This window comes from Bos grunniens, chromosome 6 (assembly GCF_055505025.1).
Source record: "Bos grunniens cultivar Pamir isolate PY7600 chromosome 6, Bosgru_T2T1.0, whole genome shotgun sequence".
In the NCBI taxonomy this organism is placed as follows: Eukaryota; Metazoa; Chordata; class Mammalia; order Artiodactyla; family Bovidae; genus Bos; species Bos grunniens.
The window spans coordinates 50486044-50509689 of record NC_141170.1 but is presented as its reverse complement, the minus strand read 5'-3'; the positions used below and the strand labels follow the sequence as shown (position 1 = coordinate 50509689).

General features: G+C 40.6%; 1 protein-coding gene and 1 long non-coding RNA gene across 14 annotated transcripts in view; both read left to right on the top strand.

Annotated features, from left to right (window-relative positions):
- Nucleotides 1-18125, top strand: part of SPATA18 (spermatogenesis associated 18) — a 57840-nt gene extending 39715 nt beyond the window's left edge. For 5 of the 13 annotated variants that reach the window (XM_086405790.1, XM_086405786.1, XM_086405791.1 and 2 more), the window contains 3 exons: nt 865-948; nt 3231-3276; nt 3548-3727. In XM_086405790.1, the coding sequence (XP_086261916.1) occupies nt 865-948; nt 3231-3276; nt 3548-3555 (138 nt within the window). In that variant the 3' untranslated portion in view covers nt 3556-3727. Of the gene's footprint in view, nt 1-208; nt 524-864; nt 949-3230; nt 3277-3547; nt 3728-17522 lie in introns of those variants that run through there. The other 8 variants (XM_086405787.1, XM_086405785.1, XM_086405788.1 and 5 more) reach the window with 2 other exon arrangements.
- A 3335-nt stretch (nt 18126-21460) lies between these two features.
- LOC147370692 (uncharacterized) lies at nt 21461-22682 on the top strand. Its single transcript, XR_015165421.1, has 2 exons — nt 21461-21765; nt 22387-22682. It is a non-coding gene; the product is annotated as an uncharacterized LOC147370692 (long non-coding RNA).
- Nucleotides 22683-23646: the final 964 nt, after the last annotated feature.

Sequence of the window (23646 nt, the reverse complement as noted above, 5' to 3'; positions counted from 1 at the left end):
TAGAGAGAGACTTCTGCTCTGCTAGGCAGGCCTACGCCCATGCACAGCAGGAAGAAGTTACAGAAGAAAGACCTCCGCCCCAATTCCCAAGAAGTACCTTGAGTATGAAGTCTCTCAGGGGAGAGTTGTTAGGGGAAGCACACTGACTGAAACCGCCCACCCTGACCAGGCACCATAGTAACCATTTGCATGCGTTGTTTTATGACAGGAGGTCCTGGTAAGGAACATGGAACTAATAAGCCACCACCAAATGGAAGAGTTCGGGAAAGGTCAAAGGAGACACCACATGTCCGACCACCTCCCAGAATCCTCCTCTCTGGCATCCATCTTGGCTGAACAAGGCTTGCACCACCAGGAAAGACTCTTGAGTCAGAATGATTGGCTAAAGACAACCTGGAAACTAATCCCATCACCATAAAACCCAAGACTGTGAGCCACATGGCAGAGCTGTTCTCCTGGGTTCCCTTACCCTACTGCCCTCCACCCGGGTGCCCTTTCCCAATAAAATCTCTTGCTTTGTCAACTCATGTGTCTCCTCGGACAATTCATTTCCGAGTGTTAGACAAGAGCCCAGTTTCAGGCCCTGGAAGGGGTCTCCCTTCTTGCAACAGTTCCATTAGCACCAAGAATTTGAATATCCCAAAGTTCATTGTAAGGAGATTTTATTGAGAAATATCCTAGAATTATTGTCAAATATTGTGCAGCTATAAGAAATTAGTGCACCTCATGCTGATGACCAGTACCAGGCAAGTGTAATCATGTCAGAAAATTTCTTGTACATTCTATGGGATATAAGTATTGTTTTAAGCCACATGGGCTCTTACAAACCACTGACTATTTTTCTTTCTTTCTTTTTTTTCCCAGTGGAATTCAGTGCGATCTGTAAGTCGATGTCGAAGCAGGAGTTTAAGCCCTATCTGCCCTCGTACCCGTATTGGTTTAGGCATGGTATGTATCTGTCTCATTGTTTTTACACAAAATCATCGTATGTATTTTTTCATCCACAGTTACCTATAAAAGAGGTGATGGTAAGTCTGGAGGTAGAAAGAGAACCTGCTGTAGTCACCTTAGGTTAATTTCTATCTGATCTTGGGCTAAGGAATTTATCATTCTAGAAAGAAGGAAATAGAGGTAGTTATTTTTTTTATTTATTAGGCATTTTATTGCTTTATTTTTATCTTTAAATGAAAATGGGCTATTAGTTATCTATCAGTTTTCTGAACAGAGAATGGGACATCTTAGTCAACTGATCTCTGCACACACCAGTCCCTGGTTCCTCTAGAACTTCTTGTATGAGCTTGGAGAAGTTGCTCAAATGATCTGGATTTCAATACTGTATAAAGGGAATTGCAGGTATTGATTTTCCTCCAAATTTCAAAGTAGGAAGAATTAAGATTAGTCTTGGATATTTGTTCTTAGGATTACTAATAAGTCTGTCAAAGAAAAAAAAAAAAAAGCAAAAACACTTCTGAAGACTGTGGTGATAACATCCCCCAAACCTAACATTATTATGAATCACCACTGTTCACTCATTCAGTCATAATATTTAGTTAATGCCTTTTTAATACGTGTCTGGACTAAGACATGTGGATACCAGATAGGCTAACAATTTGCTTTTCCTTCAAATAAAAATTCTTTGAATATTTGTTCAACCTAGTTTTGGGGAGAGTGGTGAAGAAGGAGGATCGCATTTGTCAAGGCTCCATTTCTCTGAAATTATCTCTAGTGATGCAACTCTAGCCCCCTACACTTCTAAACCCTTCTCAGCAAAACATTATGTTTAATAAAGTTCTTATCAAACATTTCTTCTGTACCGTGTGGATGCTAGACTAGGAGGAGAGGGGCAACACAAAAATGATTAAAACATGTTCTCTTTCCTGAATGGGTTTCAATAGGAAGATCAGTATGGGAAGATCAGTATGATTTAAACAAAGTAACTGAATGTGGTATATGATAGAGTCCATGAAAGAGGCACCATGTACTAAAGCTGTTAGAGGAGGCAGTGATTCCCTCTGGATTTGGTTCATGGGGGAGGTGGTATATGATCTTACAGAGTTTTTATGGGTTGGGGAAGACTATCCATAGGAATAAAATGGCCTGAGAATGCAAAGGCGTGTCAGATATGGTTCTTCTGCGCTTGCAGATTTTAATATAACTTAATTATCCTTATTGCCGAATAAATATTTACCAGAGGTAAAAGCAAAAGGATTGTACACTTAATGGGCTGATAAAGAGACATCTTATGAGTTTTGTACTGGAAGAATAAAAATTCTCCTCATCCTAAGAGGAAGTGTTATATCAGAAGCAAGAGCAATATTAGCCACTTGTCCTTATAGTCACGACACATTTTAACTCTGGACACTGACTGGAAGATTTATCAATGGGCAGCGTCCCTCTGTGACAAGTACCTATACATGTTTGAGCCCTTCCTCTCTCTTTCTTTTGTCCCCCGGGTAAACAAACTTAAAACTTTTTATAAGAATAAATGCATTCTCAAAGGTGAAACTATTGCCAAAATTCTGTCCCTTTCTGCCATCATCTCCTTACAATAAGACTGGTACAAATATTTTTGGTTAATCTGATTGACTTGTTTGAGATTTCATAGGCAGAACAGCCTCTATCTTTGCTAGTGTCTATTTAAAGTGAAAGCTCAGAGTAAGAATGATGCCTGCAGTCAATTATTTCTGAGCCATGTCAGGCTTGTAGGTAACTGGAATAGCTGGCTTTTGCTCATTGAAAGCAAAGGTGAGATTTGACATGTGAGTATTTTCTGGCTTCCCAGGGACTCCCTTTAATAGGCAGCATTTTGGACACATGAGATAATTCATATAAAGGATGTGCCAGAGACTGTTTGATAATTTTAGCCTTAATTAATCTTCATAATTATAATAATACCTTCTGGAAGTCATGGAATTCAGTATGGCCAGTGAGCATCCAATCTCAAAAAATGTTTAGCAACTGTTAACAACCACCACTACAAAAGCCAACAAAACCCAGGCCATTGAGCCCAGCTTTTAATTAATAATAAATAATTTAAGCTAAGTTGAGTATACATGCACTTTGGAAAGTATAAAAGGAATCATAGGGCAAAAACTTCAGGGCAAAGCCACCATAGCTCTAAACTGCTTCAGAGCAACTGTTTAGCTGGATTTAGGGAAAAAACATCAAAACGATTCATTGTTTGAGCTTCATCTACTGTGTAATTCTCATGACACTTTTATATTTTCCAGATATCTCGAAGCCGGAGTCCTTCTCCAATAAGATGTGGATTGCCAAGTAAGTGGGATTGTCTAGGTGGAGCAAGGTTTCTGTTTTTTAATGCTTCTCTTAGTACTCAGCATGGAGCAGCAATATGAATGTTTTGCTTCCTGGAGACTGGCAGGCTACAGTCCATAAGGTCCATAGGGTCCCAAAGAGTTGGACACGACTGACCGACTAACATTTTCACTTTCAAACTTGGATTAACCACCCATCTTTTGTTTAGGTCTTCTCTAAAGAAAGTCTAAAAAATCAACCATAATAATGAGTCCTTTCTTTTTCTCCCTAGGGTTTTAAACCCACCAGCCCTTTTCCTCTGCCCAGGACACTCCAATGGCCAGCTTACCCAGCTCTCCCACCTGTCTGCTGTGCTGCCTCAGACCTCACTTAAGCTAATGTGACAAGGCACTTCTGTGTATCACTTCACACAGAGAGTTAAATGTTTTGGCTTAGTGCATTTGTAACTGCAGATACATTGCATTTTATTTTATTTTTATAGATACAGATTCCATTAATTTGATAAAAACTATTGCCTAGGTGTTTAGGATCATATTCATTTGAAGCAAAGTCCATTATACAGGTTCAGGATTCTCAATCTGAAACACAAGGCTCTTTTGTAACAACTTAAGTGAAAAACTTTTACTGTGCTATGTCCAAAAGACAAGAAGAGTCGTTTCAATTTGCAGAGTGATCATAAATATTGTAATTGCTGGTTTTAGATTTAGCTGGGAAACAACCTGGGGTGTTTTTATTTTCTTTGGGGACTTGGAAGAGAGCCCCAGTCTCAAGTTGGGGAACTTATAGCATAACAGGGACGTCAGGCTACATGTACATGATGATGATTTAGGAAAGTATAGTTCATTGGTTGTCTTCTATTTTCCTACTGTGGAGTGAAGTGCCCCGTTTGGTTTAGTTCAGCACTGTTGGTTGAAGCTATCTACTTGAGAGAGTTCTCTTGTTTCATAAATGTGGAGTGGTGATTTGGGTAGGAGCTAACTTGGAGACTATGTTAGTTACCTTGTGTTTATCTCCTGGGAATGTTTCTGAATGCAGTTTTAATGTACATGTTAAATATAAAAGCTACCTGACATTCTGACATCTTTTACCTATTCTGCTTAGTTGGTTATAAACTCAGATCTCCTAAGAACTCCATCTGACACTGATGGTGGGAATGTAGACTGATGCAGTCACTATGGAGAACAGTATGGAGGTTCCTTAAGAAAGTAAAAATAGAGCTACCGATATAACCCAGCAATCCCACTCTTAGGCATCCAACCAGTGAAAAACATGTATTCGAAAGGACACATGCACCCCAGTGTTCATAGCAGCACTATTTACAACAGCCAGGACATGGAAGCAACCTTAGTATACATCAACAGATGAATGGGTAAAGGAGACTGGTACATACATTCAATGGAATACTACCCAGGCATTAAAAGAATGAACGAATGCCATTTGTAGTAACACGGGTGGACCTGCAGATTACCATATGCTAAGTGAGGTAAGTCAGACAGAAAGATAAACATTGTGTGATATTGCTTACACATGGAACCTAAAAAATGATACAAATGAACTTATTTACAAAGCAGAAACAGACTCACCAGACTTACAGAACAGATTTATGGTTACACTGGGAGAAGGGTGGGGAGGGGGAGGGATAGATTAGGAGTTTGGGATTGACTTGTACACACTGCTGTATCTAAAATGAAATGTGTTTCCATTAAAAAAATAAAGAAAGGGGCATGCCTGAAATGCAGAAGAGTTCTCATTGAATAGCTGATTAATACATGACATTTAGCTATGCTAAACAATTAAAAAATAAAATAGCACTATTTTTGATTTTTGCTGTGTGAAAAATTCAATTTAGAAAAATGTACTAAAGAAGAAAAAGTTTTTTTTAAATCTTAAAAAGAAAAAAAGAACTCCATCTGACTGAAACTGAAACTCAAGGCTAAAAGCTAAGGGAACCATTTGTAGCTTTTAAATAGAACGTCTGTCCCTTGATTTCTTCACTGTGAAGTACTGTTGAAGAAGTTCAAGCTCTTGATGGAATGATAAGTAATGTTGTTTTTGCTTTTTTTTTTGTCCGTTTTAATGCTGTCTTTAAATGCAATCTTCGCAAACAGCAACTTTTGCCGTGTGCCTTTTAGAGAGAAGCGCCAAATCGGTCACAGCTCAGTTTGCATAAGTTCAGCCAGAACCAGCAGCTGGGGCTATTTAGGTGAAAACAAAAAACAAAACGAAAACCCCCTCAGATAACAAAAAGGAAAACTTCTCTAAAGCATCTGTCTCTTGTGTTGGGACACAAGCAAGGGAGAGACCTCTCTAGCCTCCACCCCTTGGTCTAATGGTCACCAATTTATTCTGAAAGTGAAAGTGGAAGTGTTAGTCACTCAGTCGTGTCCGACTCTTTGTGACCCCATGGACTGCAGCTCACCAGGCTCCTCTGTCCATGGATTCTCCAGGCAAGAACACTGGAGTGGGTTGCCATGCCCTCCTCCAGGGGATCTTCCTGACCCAGGGATCAAACCTGGGTCTCCCACGTTGCAGGCAGATTCTTTACAGTCTGAGCCACCAATTTATTCTGAAGTGCAAGCTTAATTGTTCTCCCCTCTGCATTTGTGTAGTCATCATTTTGAGGCAGGGCCCAGTGCTGATAGAAGAGCTCAGTGTCCAGGCAGATCCAGTTTTGACTTGGTCCTCAGCTTGCTTGGTGGCCTGAAGCAAGTTACTGCACCTCTCTGAGCCTCAGTTTCACTGAAGCAGGTGGATGGGATCGGTAGTTCTGCTCACCCTCCCAGAGTCAGTGCCTCCTTTCATAATATGTATTCTGGCCATTCTGAAATGAAGTTCAAAATTAGTATGATTATAGGCATATATGCTTTTAAACAGTGGATACAGTACTCAAGCTGTAATATAAACAGAAAAAAGGGAAATTTTTAATAAAACAATGTATTTCAATAAATGTATTTTAATAATGTATTTTAATAAAAGAATGTATTTCAACGAAAAGGCTTGGGTATAATGATCCTAGAAGGTACAGTGAAGTCATCAGACACTTGCACCTGTATGTAGAATTACCAGCTACAAATGCAGATCAGTGTTCGTTGTATTGGTGACGTCAGAAACACTGATGCCAGGGGTTTTCTGAAATGGTGAACAACTCTTAGTGAAGTTTTGAATAATAACTTACGGCAGTGCCTTGATTTGCATAGTAAATACATGCCTGGCAAAGCTGGTGTATATTAAAACCATAAATCAATTACTTTGTGTTATGGGCTAAAAGGTCTTTTCTAAAATCTCACTAAGTAATGAGAATGCCTACATATCAGAATTTTTTTTTAGGACTGAAATGTGGGAATGCACCTGGTTGGGAAAAATGTTGTATGTACTCAGTTTATTTGCTCTGTATCATGTCAGGCCGCTTGCCATTTCCCAAGTCTTTGATTTGAACTGTAACTGCACGGGGCCTGACAGTTAGTCTAGAATAATTTGTGGAAAGGGTCCAAAAACAGAAGGCGGCTGACCTATACTCATTTCATCAAGGCATGCACCTTAACCTTGGTGACTTTGAAAAATGATAAACTTTTATTGTAACCTGGGTAAATGTTAGTTATTGTATTATCAGTTTAACCTCTAATAATAAAATCAAGAAAAAAATTCTTCTGTACCTATAAGTTCTTTGCAATGATATGCTCCCCTTGCAGATTCCCTTCATCTACCTCCCTTCTCTGAGGCCTGAACCATGGCTGCAAATGCCCTCAAAAAATATCAGCAGCACCTCTGCTCTGGGGTTGACTCTGTGATGCTGCAGTTCTTGCTATAGCTTAATTGTCAGCTTTAGTTTATTCACAATTCATTGTCTTCATATTCGAGACACACTTCCTGAGTAGTTCTATACTGTTTTTATAGTTTTCACGCACGTGATTTCAGTTGCTCCCCACAAGGAATCCAGGGTCAGTTCAGTTCAGTCTCTCAGTGGTGTCTGTCTCTTTGCAACCCCATGGACTGTAGCACGCCAGGCTTCCCTGTCCATCACCAACTCCTGAGGCTTACTTAAACTCATGTCCATCGAGTCAGTGATGCCATCCAACTATCTCATCCTCTGTCGTCCCCTTCTCCTCCCACCTTCAATCTTCCCCAGCATCAGGGTCTTTTCCAATCAGTCAGTTCTTCACATCAGGTGGCCAAAGTATTGGAGTTTCAGCTTCAGCATCAGTCCTTCCAATGACTATTCAGGACTGATTTCCTTTAGGATTGACTGGTTGGATCTCCTTACAGCCCAAGGGACTCAACAGTCTTCTCCAACACTATAGTTCAAAAGCATCAGTTCTTCTGCGCTCAGCTTTCTTTATAGTCCAACTCACATCCATACATGACCACTGGAAAAACCACAGCTTTGACTAGATGGACCTTTGTTCTGTTTTTTAATATGCTGTCTAGGTTGGTCATAGCTTTTCTTCCAAGGAGCAAGCATCTTTTAATTTCATGGCCGCAGTCACCATCTGCAGTGATTTTGGAGCCCAGAAAAATTAAGTCTGTCACTGCTTCCATTGTTTCCCCATCTATTTGCCATGAAATGATGAGACTGGGTGCCATGATCTTAGTTTTCTGAAAGTTGAGTTTTAAGCCAACTTTTTCACCCTCCTCTTTCACTTTCAGCAAGAGGCTCTTTAGTTCCTCTTCACTTTCTGTCATCTGCATATCTGAGGTTATTGATATTTCTCCCAGCAATCTTGATTCCAGCTTGTGCTTCAGCCCTGCATTTCTCATGATGTACTCTGCATATAAGTTAAATAAGCAGGGTGACAATATACAGCCTTTATGTACTCCTTTCCTGATTTGGAACCAGTCTGTTGTTCCATGTCCAGTCCTAACTGTTGCTTCTTGACCTGCATACAGATTTCTCAGGAGGCAGGTCGAGTGGTCTGGTATTCCCATCTCTTTCAGAATTTTGCACAGTTTGTTGTGATCCACACGGTGTAAAAAAGGTAAGGAAACCATTTATCGAGTTTATCATACAGTCTTCCTTCAAGGCTTTTTATTTCAAAATAATAGTTCATCATGTTTTCTTTTGTTCTTCGATGGTCTACTGCATCATTTCTTTTGTTTATTGCTTTGTTTGTTTGTTCTTTCATTCATACACTCGCAAGTTCAATGAGCTTCTCCTGGGTGATAGATACAGTATACACTGCTAGGGATACACTGATAGACAAGGTCCTGGCTCTTCTGAGCTTAATGGTCATGTTCAATTACATTCCTTTGTTTTTCCTGTCATAGCATATATGATGGAAGAAAGAGAAAACTAAGTCAGTAAATTTAAAAGAGAGCTACATATCAATTGAATTAATTTGAGGACAAATATCTATATACAAGAAAGTTATGCAAGAACTTCTCCTACCACAATAGGAGAAGCATGGTGAACTTCATGAGAGAATGTAACTCAGTTTATGTCATCCACAGGTGAATTAGTCTTTTAACAGGTATACACTGAAACTATAATCCTAAGATCATCATGAACAATAAAATGAGTGTGGGGAGAGGGGCTCAGAGATCCGTCTAACACTTCTTGTTCCCCTACTTTGTGTTCCATCTACTATATTCCTAAAAAACGAGGCAAGTTGTGGACCATTATAATTCACTTTTAGGCACCCTGTGGATCCTTCATGAGGCAGATTGCTGCCAATAGCATTCTATACATTTTGAGTCAAATGAAAGACTTCTTAGTAGTGTGACTTTAAATAATATCATACCTACAATTAAGGGTAATGTGTTATAGAGATTCTAAGAAACTAGTATTCCAAACTGCATTAGATCATTGAAATATGAGTCCAGGGGCCATATGGATAAGTGACATTCAATATATGCCATTTAAATACCAAAGCGGTGAAGCCTTAACGCAGTGAGTGAATAGGGGCCTTGAAAATGAGGCAGGAATGAATTTTCTTCTTTCAAATGCAATGTGATTGGGTAATTTCATGCTCAAAAATTTTCTCTTAATGTTGCCAGAATGAACATCATACTTTCCATAATATCACTGGCAATTAGTATGTCAGCCAGGCAGCTAACTCCATCTCCTATTAGGTGAGCAACAAAAAATATGATAAATGAGTATGTTAAAGCTTCATTTCAGTATAGTTTAAGCTATAATTTTAGTGAAACAACCAAAATAATGTCTTGCAATGTGATGTGAAGTATATTTTTGAAAAGGTTGTAGTTGTCAGAAGATCTTGAGTGCCACTGGATGAAGTGGACCCTTCTGCAATGACTGCTGGTGTTGGAATGCTGGGGCTGCTTCCATCTTCTTAGACCAGGGAACCCAGCCCTGCAATGTGTTCCCTGGTCTTCACACAAATCGTCTCTCTGGGATTCTTCAGAGCCTTGACTCTTCTACTGTTTGTGGGGAACTTCAAGGAGAATGTCGTGTAGGTTCTCCAAATTTATTTTTCCATGGAAGCCTTTTTCTTCATGGAGTTCTTGAAGAGGTGCTGTTCTGGAAGACCTATTTCAGGAAATGCTTCCTAAGACCTACTGTTTTCTAGAATCACAGATGCTGTGACCACTAGGAGTTAGGTTTTATCAGCTTTTACAAGGGAGGAAAGAATTCTGACTCTTGTCACAGATAAACAGACTTTTCACCCAATAAATTTACTATGGAATAAAAGGCTCAGAATGGAAATCTCTTATTTATTTATGTCTATATCTTTATACTTTTGCTTAGCCTTTCCTCTTGTTTTTTTTCACCCTTCTATAAATTGTATCATAAAGTAAGATTCCCTTGAACTCAGTGTTTATGTCAGTGTTGCTTTTCCAGCATTCCATGTTTCTCCTTTAATCCCTTACATGTTATACCTTAACCTTCACTTCTATTTTCTCTCTCTTGTTCTCTTCTGTTTTCTTTTTCAGGCTTTTGTTTTCCAAGTTAATCTCTCTAGTGAAAATCCATTTACACTTCTTACAAACAGGTACCTAAACTTTAATGTAATTATGAATCGATGAAAGAGACAAATGGATATTATTCAAAATTAGAACACACCAAATTGCATTCCTTATAAAGATGAATTTGCATCCTTATTCATATAAAGCATGAATTTTGTAAAAACTTTTAAATAATTATTTTCTAAAGTTTTGAATATTTGGGTTATTAAAAATGACAATTCTTAAATTATACTCAACTTCCAGTAAGTCTGAGTAGTGATTATGCTTACATCTTTAGTCACTTCAGTAAAAATGTTGACTAATACTTTCCAAATTTGTTTGATGATGAAAATCACTTGGCAAACTAGTCAAGGAGAGATTCTTGGATGCCACTCCATGCACACTGAATCAGAATCTCCAGGGGCATCTGTATTTTAACATCAGCAGACAAGTTTGAAAAACACTGGTCTAGGTCTGGCTTAATGACTTACAAGCAGAATATTACAGAAATAATTTATTGCATGTATTACGCTGTCCTTTACTTTCTAAATGGAAAATAATAAATTTATTTAAAAGCCTCTGAGAATATTAAATTATTTCCTGTACTCCAATAATAGGTAGTGAGTGAGTGAGTGGTTGCTCAGTTGTGTCCAACTCTTTGCGACCCCGTGGACTGTAGCCCACCAGGCTCCTCCATCCATGGGATTCTCCAGGTAAGAATACTGGAGTGGGTTGCCATTTCCTTCTCCAGGGGATCTTCCCAACCCAGGGATCGAACCCAGGTCTCCTACAATGCAGGCAGACGCTTTAACCTCTGAGCCACCAGGGAAGCCCTGCTGACAATTTAGTATATGCACTCTTCATCTGTATGCTGCTGCTGCTAAGTCGCTTCAGTCATGTCCGACTCTGCACGACCCCAGAAATGACAGCCCACCAGGCTTCCCCGTCCCTGGGATTCTCCAGGTAAGAACACTGGAGTGGGTTGCCATTTCCTTCTCCAATGCATGAAAGTGAAAAGTGAAAGTGAAGTCACTCAGTCGTGTCCGACTCTTAGCGACCCCATGGACTGCAGCCTACCAGGCTCCTCCGTCCATGGGATTTTCCAGGCAAGAGTACTGGAGTGGGGTGCCATTGCCTTCTCCACTTCATCTGTATACATACATATAAAAATGTTGCTATATAATTAGATTTTCAATAAAAGAGAACAAAAGAGAAGAGAAATTTTACTTTTCTTCCCTAGAGGTTAAAAATGTCCTCTCTTGCACTTCTTATTTGGATGGCTTCTTTGTTGAGCTGTCAGAATGTGTATTTCATAAGTCGTTCCCTTCCACCCCGTGTTCACTGCGTATTATGAAAGAGTCACAGAATAACGGGTCCCCGTCGGCCACAGTTCACCTAGTCATCGTTGTCTGCCAAATGGAGCTAGTCACCTGGATGAGTCAGACTTAGGAACAGCTTTATTATTATTCATATGAGTCTCTAGAGAAAATCTAAAAGAGAGTGAAACTGACATCCAAGCATTAGACCTCACAGGTGGCCCACCTCAACTGGAATTTTCCCAAATGTTAAATAGAGGAGGCAAATTTGGCCTTTTCTGTTTACTCACCAAATGTCCCAAAGAGAAAATCAGAAATGAACCTGTCTCAGTTTATATTCTGGAGAAGGAAATGGCAACCCACTCCAGTGTTCTTGTCTAGAGAATCCCAGGGCTGGGGGAGCCTGGTGGGCTGCCCTCTATGGGGTCGCACAGAATCGGACACGACTGAAGCGACTTAGCAGCAGCAGCAGCAGTTTATATTTGTAAAGACTAAAGCACTTTTTCTGTTTTCAGGCCCCAATATCATCTCTCATCACTTCGGTGTCTTAGTGTTGAAAAGAAAGTTCTGAAAATCTCCAGGAAAAAAATTGATATAGCGGAGCCAAATTGAACATGCCAATATTTGAAATACATGGTGCTTTGGTGGAAATAATGATTAATTTTCTTCTTAATGTTTTCCTTGTTTGGTTTAGCTTTTGTTCAGTGAATAGCCAAATGTGGCCAAAAGACAAAGAAACAATAATCAATGTAAAACTGGGGAGGAGAGATAATCGCCTCCTCTTTAACCAATTTGATTCACAATTAAAAGAAATTCTGCACTATAAATCAATTCCAATGTCAAGGTCTCCTTAGTTCACTTAGGTTTGGGATATGTATAGAGGTAACCACCAGATGGCAACATTGCTTAAGAAATAAGAGGCTATTGGTCCTCAGTACTAAGACTCGCTAGAGAATAGTAAAATCTTTTCCTTTGGTAAAATCTGTAATTTAGTTACTAGTTTTACTGCTGTGCATAAATTTGGAGAACAACTTAAACTGATGGAGAATGGCCAGGCATAAAATACAGAGTGTGATAGAAAACGTGAAGTGTTATATAGCTATCATTATACCTAATGAAGGATTTATGCGTTTGATCTCCAAGGCTCAAGAAGCAATTCCTGTGCTAGAACAAAGCTTTCTCTGTGTTGACTTTAAAATTTCTTTATGCAACCTAACACCATCATCTTGTTAATTTGGAGTTCTTACTAAAACAATTCAATTCCTTAATAAATATTTTTATTATATTTATATAATACAGCTCTTTGCTATACTATATATAGCATATAGCTCTTTGCTCTTAAACATGGAGTAGGAGAAACTGAAGGTTTAATGATCCTTTAAGATCTCCAAGGTTTCTCAAACTGTTAGCTTTTCCCATGGTCCAAACTCCCCAGGTCCATCCTGAGCAGGGAGGTCAGTTTCAGAAACCCTTAGGATTATTCCAAACAAATAATTCAGTTTTCACCTGGAAGATAGAATAATATTGCTGAGAAACTGTCTACAAAATTACAGGAACTCACCAGAATAATATTGTGAGCATTTGAAAAATTCCCCAATGAAAGGAAGAAAATTTTATAGCATTAATTAAAACTTTATTAAAAAATAAATCTTTGCAGAAGCAGAAATGTTTCCTGTCAAAAATGTAGAGTTCCAGAGTGAGGGGCAAGGAGATAAATTAGGAGTTTGGGATTAAAATATAAGCCTTCTTCAGCGATCAATGCAAAGAAATAGAGGAAAACAACAGAATGGGAAAGACTAGGGATCTCTTCAAGAAAATCAGAGATACCAAAGGAACATTTCATGCAAAGATGGGCTCGATAAAGGACAGAAATGGTATGGACCTAACAGAAACAGAAGATATTAAGAAGAGATGGCAAGAATACACAGAAGAACTGTACAAAAAAGATCTTCACGACCCAGATAATCACGATGATGTGATCACTGACCTAGAGCCAGACATCCTGGAATGTGAAATCAAGTGGGCCTTAGAAAGCATCACTACGAACAAAGCTAGTGGAGGTGATGGAATTCCAGTTGAGCTATTCCAAATCCTGAAAGATGATGCTGTGAAAGTGCTGCACTCAATATGCCAGCAAATTTGGAAAACTCAGCAGTGGCCACAGGACTGGAAAAGGTCGGTTTTCATTGCAATCCCAAAGAAAGGCAATGCCAAAGAATGCTCAAACTACCACACAAATGCACTCATCTCACACGCTAGTAAAGTAATGCTCAAAATTCTCCAAGCCAGGCTTCAGCAATATGTGAACTGTGAACTTCCAGATGTTCAAGCTGGTTTTAGAAAAGGCAGAGGGTTCAGGATGGGGAACACATGTATACCTGTGGCAGATTCATTTTGATATTTGGCAAAACTAATACAATATGTAAAGTTTAAAAATAAAATAAAATTAAAAAAAAATTAACATTCAAGAAAAAAGAAAGAAAAGAAAAGGCAGAGGAACCAGAGATCAAATTGCCAACATCCGCTGGATCATGGAAAAAGCAAGAGAGTTCCAGAAAAACATCTATTTCTGCTTTATTGACTATGCCAAAGCCTTTGACTGTGTGGATCACAATAAACTGTGGAAAATTCTGAAAGAGAAGGGAATACCAGACCACCTGATCTGCCTCTTAAGAAATTTGTATGCAGGTCAGGAAGCAACAGTTAGAACTGGACATGGAACAACAGACTGGTTCCAAATAGGAAAAGGAGTACATCAAGGCTGTATATTGTCACCCTGCTTATTTAACTTATATGCAGAGTACATCATGAGAAACGCTGGACTGGAAGAAACACAAGCTGGAATCAAGATTGCTGGGAGAAATATCAATAACCTCAGATATGCAGATGACACCACCCTTATGGCAGAAAGTGAAGAGGAACTCAAAAGCCTCTTGATGAAAGTGAAAGTGGAGAGTGAAAAAGTTGGCTTAAAGCTCAACATTCAGAAAACGAAGATCATGGCATCTGGTCCCATCACTTCATGGGAAATAGATGGGGAAACAGTGCAAACAGTGTCAGACTTTATTTTTCTGGGCTTCAAAATCACTACAGATGGTGACTGCAGCCATGAAATTAAAAGTCGCTTACTCCTTGGAAGGAAAGTTATGACCAACCTAGATAGCATGTTCAAAAGCAGAGACATTACTTTGCCAACAAAGGTTCGTCTAGTCAAGGCTATGGTTTTTCCTGTGGTCATGTATGGATGTGAGAGTTGGACTGTGAAGAAGGCTGAGCGCCGAAGAATTGATGCTTTTGAACTGTGGTTTTGGAGAAGACTCTTGAGAGTCCCTTGGACTGCAGTCCATTCTGAAGGAGATCAGCCCTGGGATTTCTTTGGAAGGAATGATGCTAAAGCTGAAACTCCAGTACTTTGGCCACGTCATGTGAAGAGTTGACTCATTGGAAAAGACTCTGATGCTGGGAGGGATTGGGGGCAAGAGGAGAAGGGGACGACAGAGGATGAGATGGCTGGATGGCATTACTGACTCGATGGACGTGAGTTTGAGTGAACTCTGGGAGTTGGTGATGGACAGGGAGGCCTGGCGTGCTGCGATTCATGGGGTCGAAAAGAGTCGGACATGACTGAGCAACTGATCTGATCTGATCTAATATATAAAATAGATAAACAACAAAGACCTACTGTACAGCACAGGGAACTGTACTCATTATTTTGTAATAATTTATAATGGAAAAGAATATGAAAATATGTGTGTATATATATATGTATGTATAACTGAATCACTATGCTATATGCTTGAAACTAATACAACATTGTAAATTAACTATATTTCAATTTAACAAATGTAGACTTCCATTTTGGCCTCTCTAGACCTACTGTGTTTTTTTTTTTTTTTCCTACTTTATTTTTTAACAATTTTTCAGAGAACATTGATCTTAAAATTTACATCTTTACAGTCAGTGAAAGTCTCACTATGGGAACTATCCCTTCTGTCAATGGCCACACATCTAAGTTTAGGTTAAAATTCTAGTCTCCAAGCAAAATTTGATGACAGACTTTCTACTTCCTCTTCCTTTACGAGACTTCAATCCAATTCTTTTGGCTCTGTATCACCTCAGTCAGACTTTTGGGGAAAGTGGTCAATCCCCTATTTTCCAGTATCCTCAGAGATATAGCGGTTTTAGGATATTGTCACTGATGGCTGGGAAAAGAAACTCTTCCTTGTTGTGGGTTTATTATCAATAACAAGGATGCTGGTAATTGATGTTGTAAGCCATCAGCGAGCCTAGAGCTTATCTGTATTTAGTTTTAACAATAGAGCATCTGTCTACTCCGTATTTAATTTTTAATAAATAGACATTGTGCTTGCTCCCAGGAGGACAGAAGTCCTTGTGGGAAAGGTACCTATCACTCTTAAACCAAAATAGTGTAATAGAACCTTTGCCCTAGAAAGGGAAAGGGAAAGTTTTGAATGTTAAAGATGTAGGGAAAAGGGGTGAGGATTAAAGAAGGGTTGAAAGGGGGCTGTTTTCAAAGACATCTCTTTGTTCCTAGTTTTGCTACCAGAACTATAAAAAGGCAAGGAAAGGTGAAAACACAGCGTCCACGTTCAGTTGCGCAGATTTGGCTTTTCACATCCACAGGGAGCCCCTCTCATTTGGATAACTGCTATTCAAAGTGCAAGTTGACAAGGAGCTGGGATCAGAATATAAATCAATGCACTTTCCTTCACTGAGAAAGTATTGCTGAGGGAAAAAACAAACCAAAAAGCTGCACTAAACAGCATGCTTAGGGACACAGTGGATTTAAATTTTGACGCAAGCTCGTTATTTAATGATGGACCTGGAATCAGTAGCTTGTGAACTGGCAGCAGTCCTGAGCAGCACTGATTAGACTATGATGAGAGCTGTGGCACCTGGACTTCCTTGGTGGTCCAGTGGTTAGGAATCCATCTGCCAGTGCAGGGCACATGGGTTTGATTTCTGGTCCAGAAAGATCCCACCTGCTGCAGAGCTGCTGTTCTTTGCAGCAAGAGAAGCCACCGCAGTGAGAAGCCCCTGCTCACCACAACTAGAGAAGCCTGAATGTAAGCCACCGCAATGAGAAGCCCCTGCTCACCACAACTAGAGAAGCCTGAATGTAAGCCACCGCAATGAGAAGCCCCTGCTCACCACAACTAGAGAAGCCTGAATGTAAGCCACCGCAATGAGAAGCCCCTGCTCACCACAACTAGAGAAGCCTGAATGTAGCAACGAAGACCCAGTGTAGACAAAACAAAAACAAAAAACAGAACGGTGTCCCCTAGAACCGTGCATTGCTCAAAAGTGAAACTTACAGTAAACTTGCACAAGAGAAGGTGGCTTTAGTATTGGTTTAGTGGCATCTTCAAAGTCTTGGAAGGTCTCATTTAAGAGATTTTCAGAACCATTTTTGCTGTTTCCCTATTGAGGAGGATATAAACCTTATATAACCATATACTTCAAACAGGGCTTCTGTCTTCCTTCTGAGATTCTTAGGAAAAGTATGCACTAGGGTCTGGACTAGGGAGAGGCAAGTGATAGCAGTTGTACTATTAATAGGTACCAAAAACTCAGTAATAAAATATTTTAATGCAATATTAAAAAAAACTCAAAGTTAAGGGGAAAAATCCACGATGAGCAAAGTGTTTGCCTTTTAAATAAAGACAGGATGATATTGATAATACATTCTTATGGGTTCTGAATCCATGATTTGAATTGTCTGAAGTGTCTGCAAATTAATTCAATATGGCTAGTATCTCTGGGCTTTGATGATTAAATCTCATTGTAATCTGTTTCTTTTTAATAAATCAGATTGGAAACAAAACAAGACCAAAAGTAGCAAGTTTCTTGTATCACATGAAGCTGCATTTATCAGCAACTTTCCTCTGTAGCCACAAAAACAAAAAAATGCTAAATCTAAGAAATAATGAGGATTTGCCCACCTTCGGTTTCTGATCATGTGACCTGTGTTACACAGGTCTAATCAATAAACTTCCTTTTGATTTCTAGGACTGTTTCAGACCAACATGGACAATAAGATGGAAGCGCCAGTCTGATGTGTGGACTCCTGTACTGGTGGACCTGAAAGGCATTTCTAATCAAGGGCACTGTGAATAAAAATGCAAAGAGATTCAATAACACAGGAACAGTTTTATTTGAGCAAAACAGAATCTCTGATATTCACCATCTTGTGTCAAGAAGAGAGACATTTCTTTGAAAGTCACAGATGGGGGTGTAGTTAGTTACTGGATGCAATTCCATTGTCGGCTCTTTGATGGGACATTCTGAAATATGTATTTCATTTGACTTTAGTCTCTGTGTACTGGAGAGTTGCCTTGAGAAGAGATGGCCCTCCAGCAATTGCAGGATGTTTCAGTATACACCAGCACTTGAGTGATCTCTGCCTTGAAGAACAATGAGAACTTTAGAAACAAACTGGAAAGTCATCCACTTCGCAGATAATACTGATGCCCCACTAAGCCTCTCTCTTGGAAACCTCTTTCCTAAGAGCCAGAAATATGTTTAACTGAACTCGTTAATTCCTAAATATTCTTAATTGTGATAATAGAGTTATTGAAAACAAAATAAAGCTGATTTTTTCCTTCTTCCCAAGAACCTGCAGAACTATGTATGCTTATAACCCTGAGGCCTTTTATAACAGATAAAAATCTGTTATGATTTTTAAACTTGAAGCAGAGGCCCAGGACAAACCCTGGGCTGCTGTCAGTCACACTGAACATGAACTAGGGTATATCAGCAAAGCAAGGTCACCCCCCAAATAAAACAATTTAGTGTCTGTCATTTTCAAAAAATACTATAACTAGCTTTAGGGAAAACAAATCAGAATTTTGTTAAAGTTCCTTAAGTTTTTAGACTGTGAAAAATATTGAATTATATGAGGGTGGGGGGCTGGCATTATAATTTCTTCAAGTTTAAGGTCTTCGAAGGCAAAGTAACACACACATACAGGTGCAAAATGCAAAGCCAGTCTGTCAACTGAGGCTCTTAGAGAAGACGGTCAGCCAGCTCGCCTGATGAGGGGGTTGCTTTTATTACCAGAAACTCTGACTAGAAAAGAGGTCCTTCATGTCTGGAGGATTCCCTTTGCTCCTGCTCCTTGTTGTGGGTGTGATGATTCCCTCCACCAGTGGAAACGCGCTTAACAGGACTCCCGGCAGAGCCCTAACTTCAGTGCCCGCCCCAACTCCACAGCAGTGTCCAATGAGGGAATTTTAACCACAGAGGTGGCTCCTTTAGGGTGTCTCTGAGCTGTAAAGAAGCCGCGCCAACCGATGTGGACACTAAATGGGACTCGTATGGCACTGTTTCCGTTAGTAAAACACTTCTCTGGGTTTTACCGAGAGAAAAGAGCTGGGTTATCTCCTCCCTCACTTTCCCTCTGGCTCAGCTTTGAGCAAGGCAGACTCCTGACGCTCTGTGCAAAATGCAGGGCTAGAGTTTACCGAGGGGGTTGGGAGGTACGACTGACATGTAGACACTGATTTTTTTTGCACTAGGCTCCTTTCTCTGCGAGTATATGACCAACAGATGGGCATTCCAAAACCAGCCCAAGTGAGAGACTCTGTATTGCACACAAGCACACGGACACACATTCTGTACCACATGCAAAGACATACTGATGAAGGCTGGAGACCTGGCCTTGGGCAGCTTTATTCTGAATATGTAAAGTCAGCCTGTTGGGACCCTGCCTCAGAGAGGAAGGGTCCAGGGAGACTCTTTCCAGGCTGAGTCTTTGAAAAAACAATCACTAATGCCTTATGAAGTAAAATATTTGCCTTCAAGTAGAACAGCATGAGAATTGAGCTGATGCGAGTTTTAAAATAATTCTCAGTCCAGAACTTCAAAAGTGGGGTACAATGATGCCTGGAACAGAAAAAAAAAATCTTAGGAGTTTTCTCCCTTGAAGTCAAGCGAAGTGCTTGAGGGTATTCTAGCTTTCAACCCCATATCTCAGGGAAGTGGGAGACTTTCCCCCAAGGCTGTGAGTCTCCACCCTGGAGACACTGGGTGGGTGAGAGCTTCCACCATTGCCCCACAGGGCATGTCCCTGGGTTAGAGGAATGGTCTCATCCACGAGGTGGCTGCTCCTCCATTCATGTTGGGGCTGCAGGACAGACACTAGCTAGGACTCTGCAGGGCTGGGTTTCTGTTGAGGAATGCAGGGCCTTGGAGGGAGAGCTAGCAGGAGCAAGAAGGTACAGAAGGAAGACAAGGAGTTACCCCCAGATGGTAGCCCCTGTTGAGGCACCCTCTTGAAGAAATATGGCATCGGTCTGAGTTCCTTATCTTCTCTCCTCTCCCATCTTCCCCCTTCTCTCTCTCCTGGGATTTCAGCCTAAGAAGAATCTTTTGTTGCAACAAGGCTTTCCAACCAGCAGGTGGGAGTTCCCTTTGGGATCCAGGACGAGGGAGAGAACGCTTTGAGTGGATAAAAGAGATGTGTGTGAAGGGGGGCACGGGACAGGGGTGAAACTGGTAGGATAAAAATCATGGCTCAGAGGAGTGGCAGATTACTGGGTGAGTCTGGAAGTCTCATCGTTTGCTGGTCCCTCTGAGGCGGCAGCCAAAGTGTCCATTCCTTCTTGTCTCCTCCCCTTCCCCTTGTCCCCCAGAACTGCCTGAGCCCTGAACCAACCCTTGACCCTCTGAGCAGGCTCTTTGATCTGTGGAACTACTGCCCAGGCTTCAGTTCTTTGGGGCTGGGAATTCCTACTCTGCCTGTGGTTTCCTTTGTGAACTCGGGCAATTCATTTAACTTCCCAGAGACTCACTTTGATGGATAAAATGGGAGGTTTATAAGAACTAAATTTGAAACAAAGCAGAACAGGTACTAGATAAATGTGTTGAGAACCCCAGTCTCAATAGAACATTGAAGAAGCAGCTGGAAAAGTTAAGCTGTCTCTTGCTGACTATGCTCAGCATCCTGTCTCCTCATACCCTGCTCCAGCCCCGTCCCTTCTTCCTCAGTGCTGTGGCCCTTTCCCCTGATTGCCAGGTTCTGAATTTCTAGTTTTCAGGTATCAGGCAGGGACACTCCTAGGAATCCTTGGACTTGACTTGTGAGAAGCTGTCAGTGAAGACAGGACACTGGGCCAAGGAAAACCCACTGTAGGGTGTATAGATGGTCAGGTCAGACCTGGTTCTCCTACCAGCTTTGGTGGAAACACATCACTGCTGTTTCTTTAGAAAGATTTAATATTTTTGAGAAATAGCAGTTCAGTATTGCGCATAAGAGAGGGGACTGAAGAGCACATTGTTTTGGCAGGAAAAAAAGCAGACATCTTAAATAACAGGAGCACCCCACTGCAATCCTATCGTACTATATAGACATATTCTACACCATTATAATACAAAGCAAAGAATTTATGAATCTGGGGAACTTTACCCCTCAAGGTTTTCTCCTGCAGCATAAAGAAGTCTGAGCATTTAGGACAAGACCTGTGAACTGATTCCTTCTGTAATGAGACCTCTGCGCAAAGGCTCTCCCCCTACCATGTCTGTAGAAGTAACCAGTGTAATTTCTGGTTTGGTCTGGAGCTGTGATGAAAGGAAGAGAGGCTCCATTTCCTCTTGGTACGGCTAGTTCTTGCAGTGTTCCCTAGAAGCAGTGTTTTGTCTAGTCCTAACGGAATTTGAGAGCTGAAGGCATCATTCCTTCCACTCTGCAGATGCAAACTTGTAACTTGTGAACGGTCTCAGCTCCAGCACCTCCCCCCACCACCCCTCATCTTTTCTATTAAGATATACGACAGCAAAGCGTCCCCACACTTATTCTGTCGGAGTTGGAGAAAATGGGCCTCAGCAATGTGTTATTTTAATACTGAGCTCACTAAATCCCTCTCCTGGCTCGACTCACTCTTCTAATTAAAAACTCAATTAACTCAAATATATAAACACAGGAAAAGTGCGAGCTCGTGTTTCATTTGGAGCCCAGCTTCAGTGAGCGGCAGACAGTTTATGCCTCTTACTCTCTGCAGTGTGAACCTGCAGGGGCTGATTACCCAGCCTCTGCCCCTCTGACTGCCATATGCTTTCCTCGCTGCAACGTTAATCAAGACCAGACTTCGCTTGATGTGAAATAAGATCTGAAGGCCCCAAGAAGTCATCCTCTTGAAATCCGAGCAGCTGGATCCCACAGACTGAGAGAATCTGATTTAGAAACATCATTTCCAGGCTAGGTTTCCAGTCCATCTTAAAGGAGACACGGCTCACATCTTTGGGCCCTGGAAAAGTTGCGTGAGATTTTGGGGTTTCCTTTGACCCTGAACCTGGCTATAGAGCTAGTTTAGGAAATGAGAAGTGAATTTTTGGATGGTCATATGGTTAGATCTGCAGTCTGTTGAGTTCACCGGGTTTACGAAGGGTTTTCCAGCAACTTAGTGAGAGAATAATGAATATTGTTACAGATTAAGTCCTGTATATGAGTTTTTTCAAGACTTTTAATTAAATCAGACGAACAGAGATCCAGTGAGACCTTGTGGGAGTTGAGAAAGCTACAAATAAATTGTTCTTGGCACACAATGAAATGAGAAGTGGGGTCTGGAGTTTTAATAGAGTTGTGGAGGCTTAGGGGGAAACAGAACCCTGAAACAGAGGGCAGCTGGGTTGTTTGTCCCAGATCTTGCTTGGTGGTGGTGACCGTAGGGTTCTCTGCCCAGAGACTTACTCTTCGGTCGAAGTGAGAAACCTCAAGTGTGTCTAGAGAGCAGTGCCCGTGAAGAGAGACCATTGTCCCAGAAAAGCTTTTTTTTTCAGTCTTTGGTGGCGAATCTGGAGCTTTTCATATTCATTTGCTCAGTGGAAAGAGAACTGCCACTTCCTGGTTTATGACCCACATCTTCCATCTTTCCAGATATGTGCAAAGGAGGTGGTAATGTCTCCAGAACTACCTCGAGTGAGACTCACATGAGACAGCAACTATGGAAGGAAGCAGAACACTTGGACCCTTAGATTATTCAAGTGTTCAGCAGTTCCAGTGAATTCACAGATGGCCTCTTCCTAATCTGATATGCAAAGCAAGCTCCTGTATTTATATGGAAGTGATAAACTCTGCCTCACAGTATGACACCTGGAGAGCCTGACTCTAGACTTCTTTTACACAGTAGAATTCATTCTGTGTGATTAATATACTATTTTTTTTCCCAGGTATCTGTTTACTCACAGCTGAATATAATTTCTGTTATGTTGGCTCAATTATGTTTTCTGAAACATGGTTTATGGAAATTTATCAATATTTATATCATGCTGATTAAATCACATAGAGAAATAGTTCTTAATATCAAGAGCTTGAGATAAAAATTTCCACCAGGTCACGATGGCAAAATACCCTGTTATCTGAAGACATACTTTTAAAAGTAAAAAGTTTAGTGCAATTTAAGGATTTATGTTATTTATACTTCATGTAGAAACCTCAAACAGATTCCATCTTCTCTCATACAACTACTTACTCAAATCTTGAGTGACAAATTCCTTTAATTGCAGAGGTTGTTGGGAAAGTACACTCTCAAGGCCCACACATTCATTCTGTCTGGACACCCTGTTCCCCAACTAGCGTCAAATACCTGTGGTTTGCGTTTGCCTGGGGCAGGGCAAATGGAACCAGCTGGGAGATTTCAGTGGGAAATTCTTGATTAAACACAATGGTGGTGTAACTCAGATATCATCTGAGGTCCCCTGAGCCCTTATGATCTAGACAGGAGTGGCCTAACCTACAAATAAAGACCTCAAGTTAAGTTCAGTGTCCACTCAAGATTCTGAAATTCATTGCCATTTCCTGTGTCCTCTGAGGTCTTGTTTTACATTCTGAATCTTGGTGGTGTTTCAATTTTCTCTGCCCCATACTACAAACTTAGAATCTTCGTCTTGATTGAGCTCTCCCAAACACTTGTGAATACACAACTGTGAACTATAGTAAAAGTTTTTTTTTTAATTTTAAAAAATTTATTTTTGGTTGCACTGAATCTTCATTGCTGTGCAAGGGCTTTCTCTAGTTGTGAACTGGGGCTACTCTCTAGTCGCAGTGCATGGGCTTCTCACTGCTATCTTCTCTCGTGGCGGAACACAGGCTCTAGGGGCACGTGCTTCAGTAATTGCGGTATAGGGGCTCAGGAGT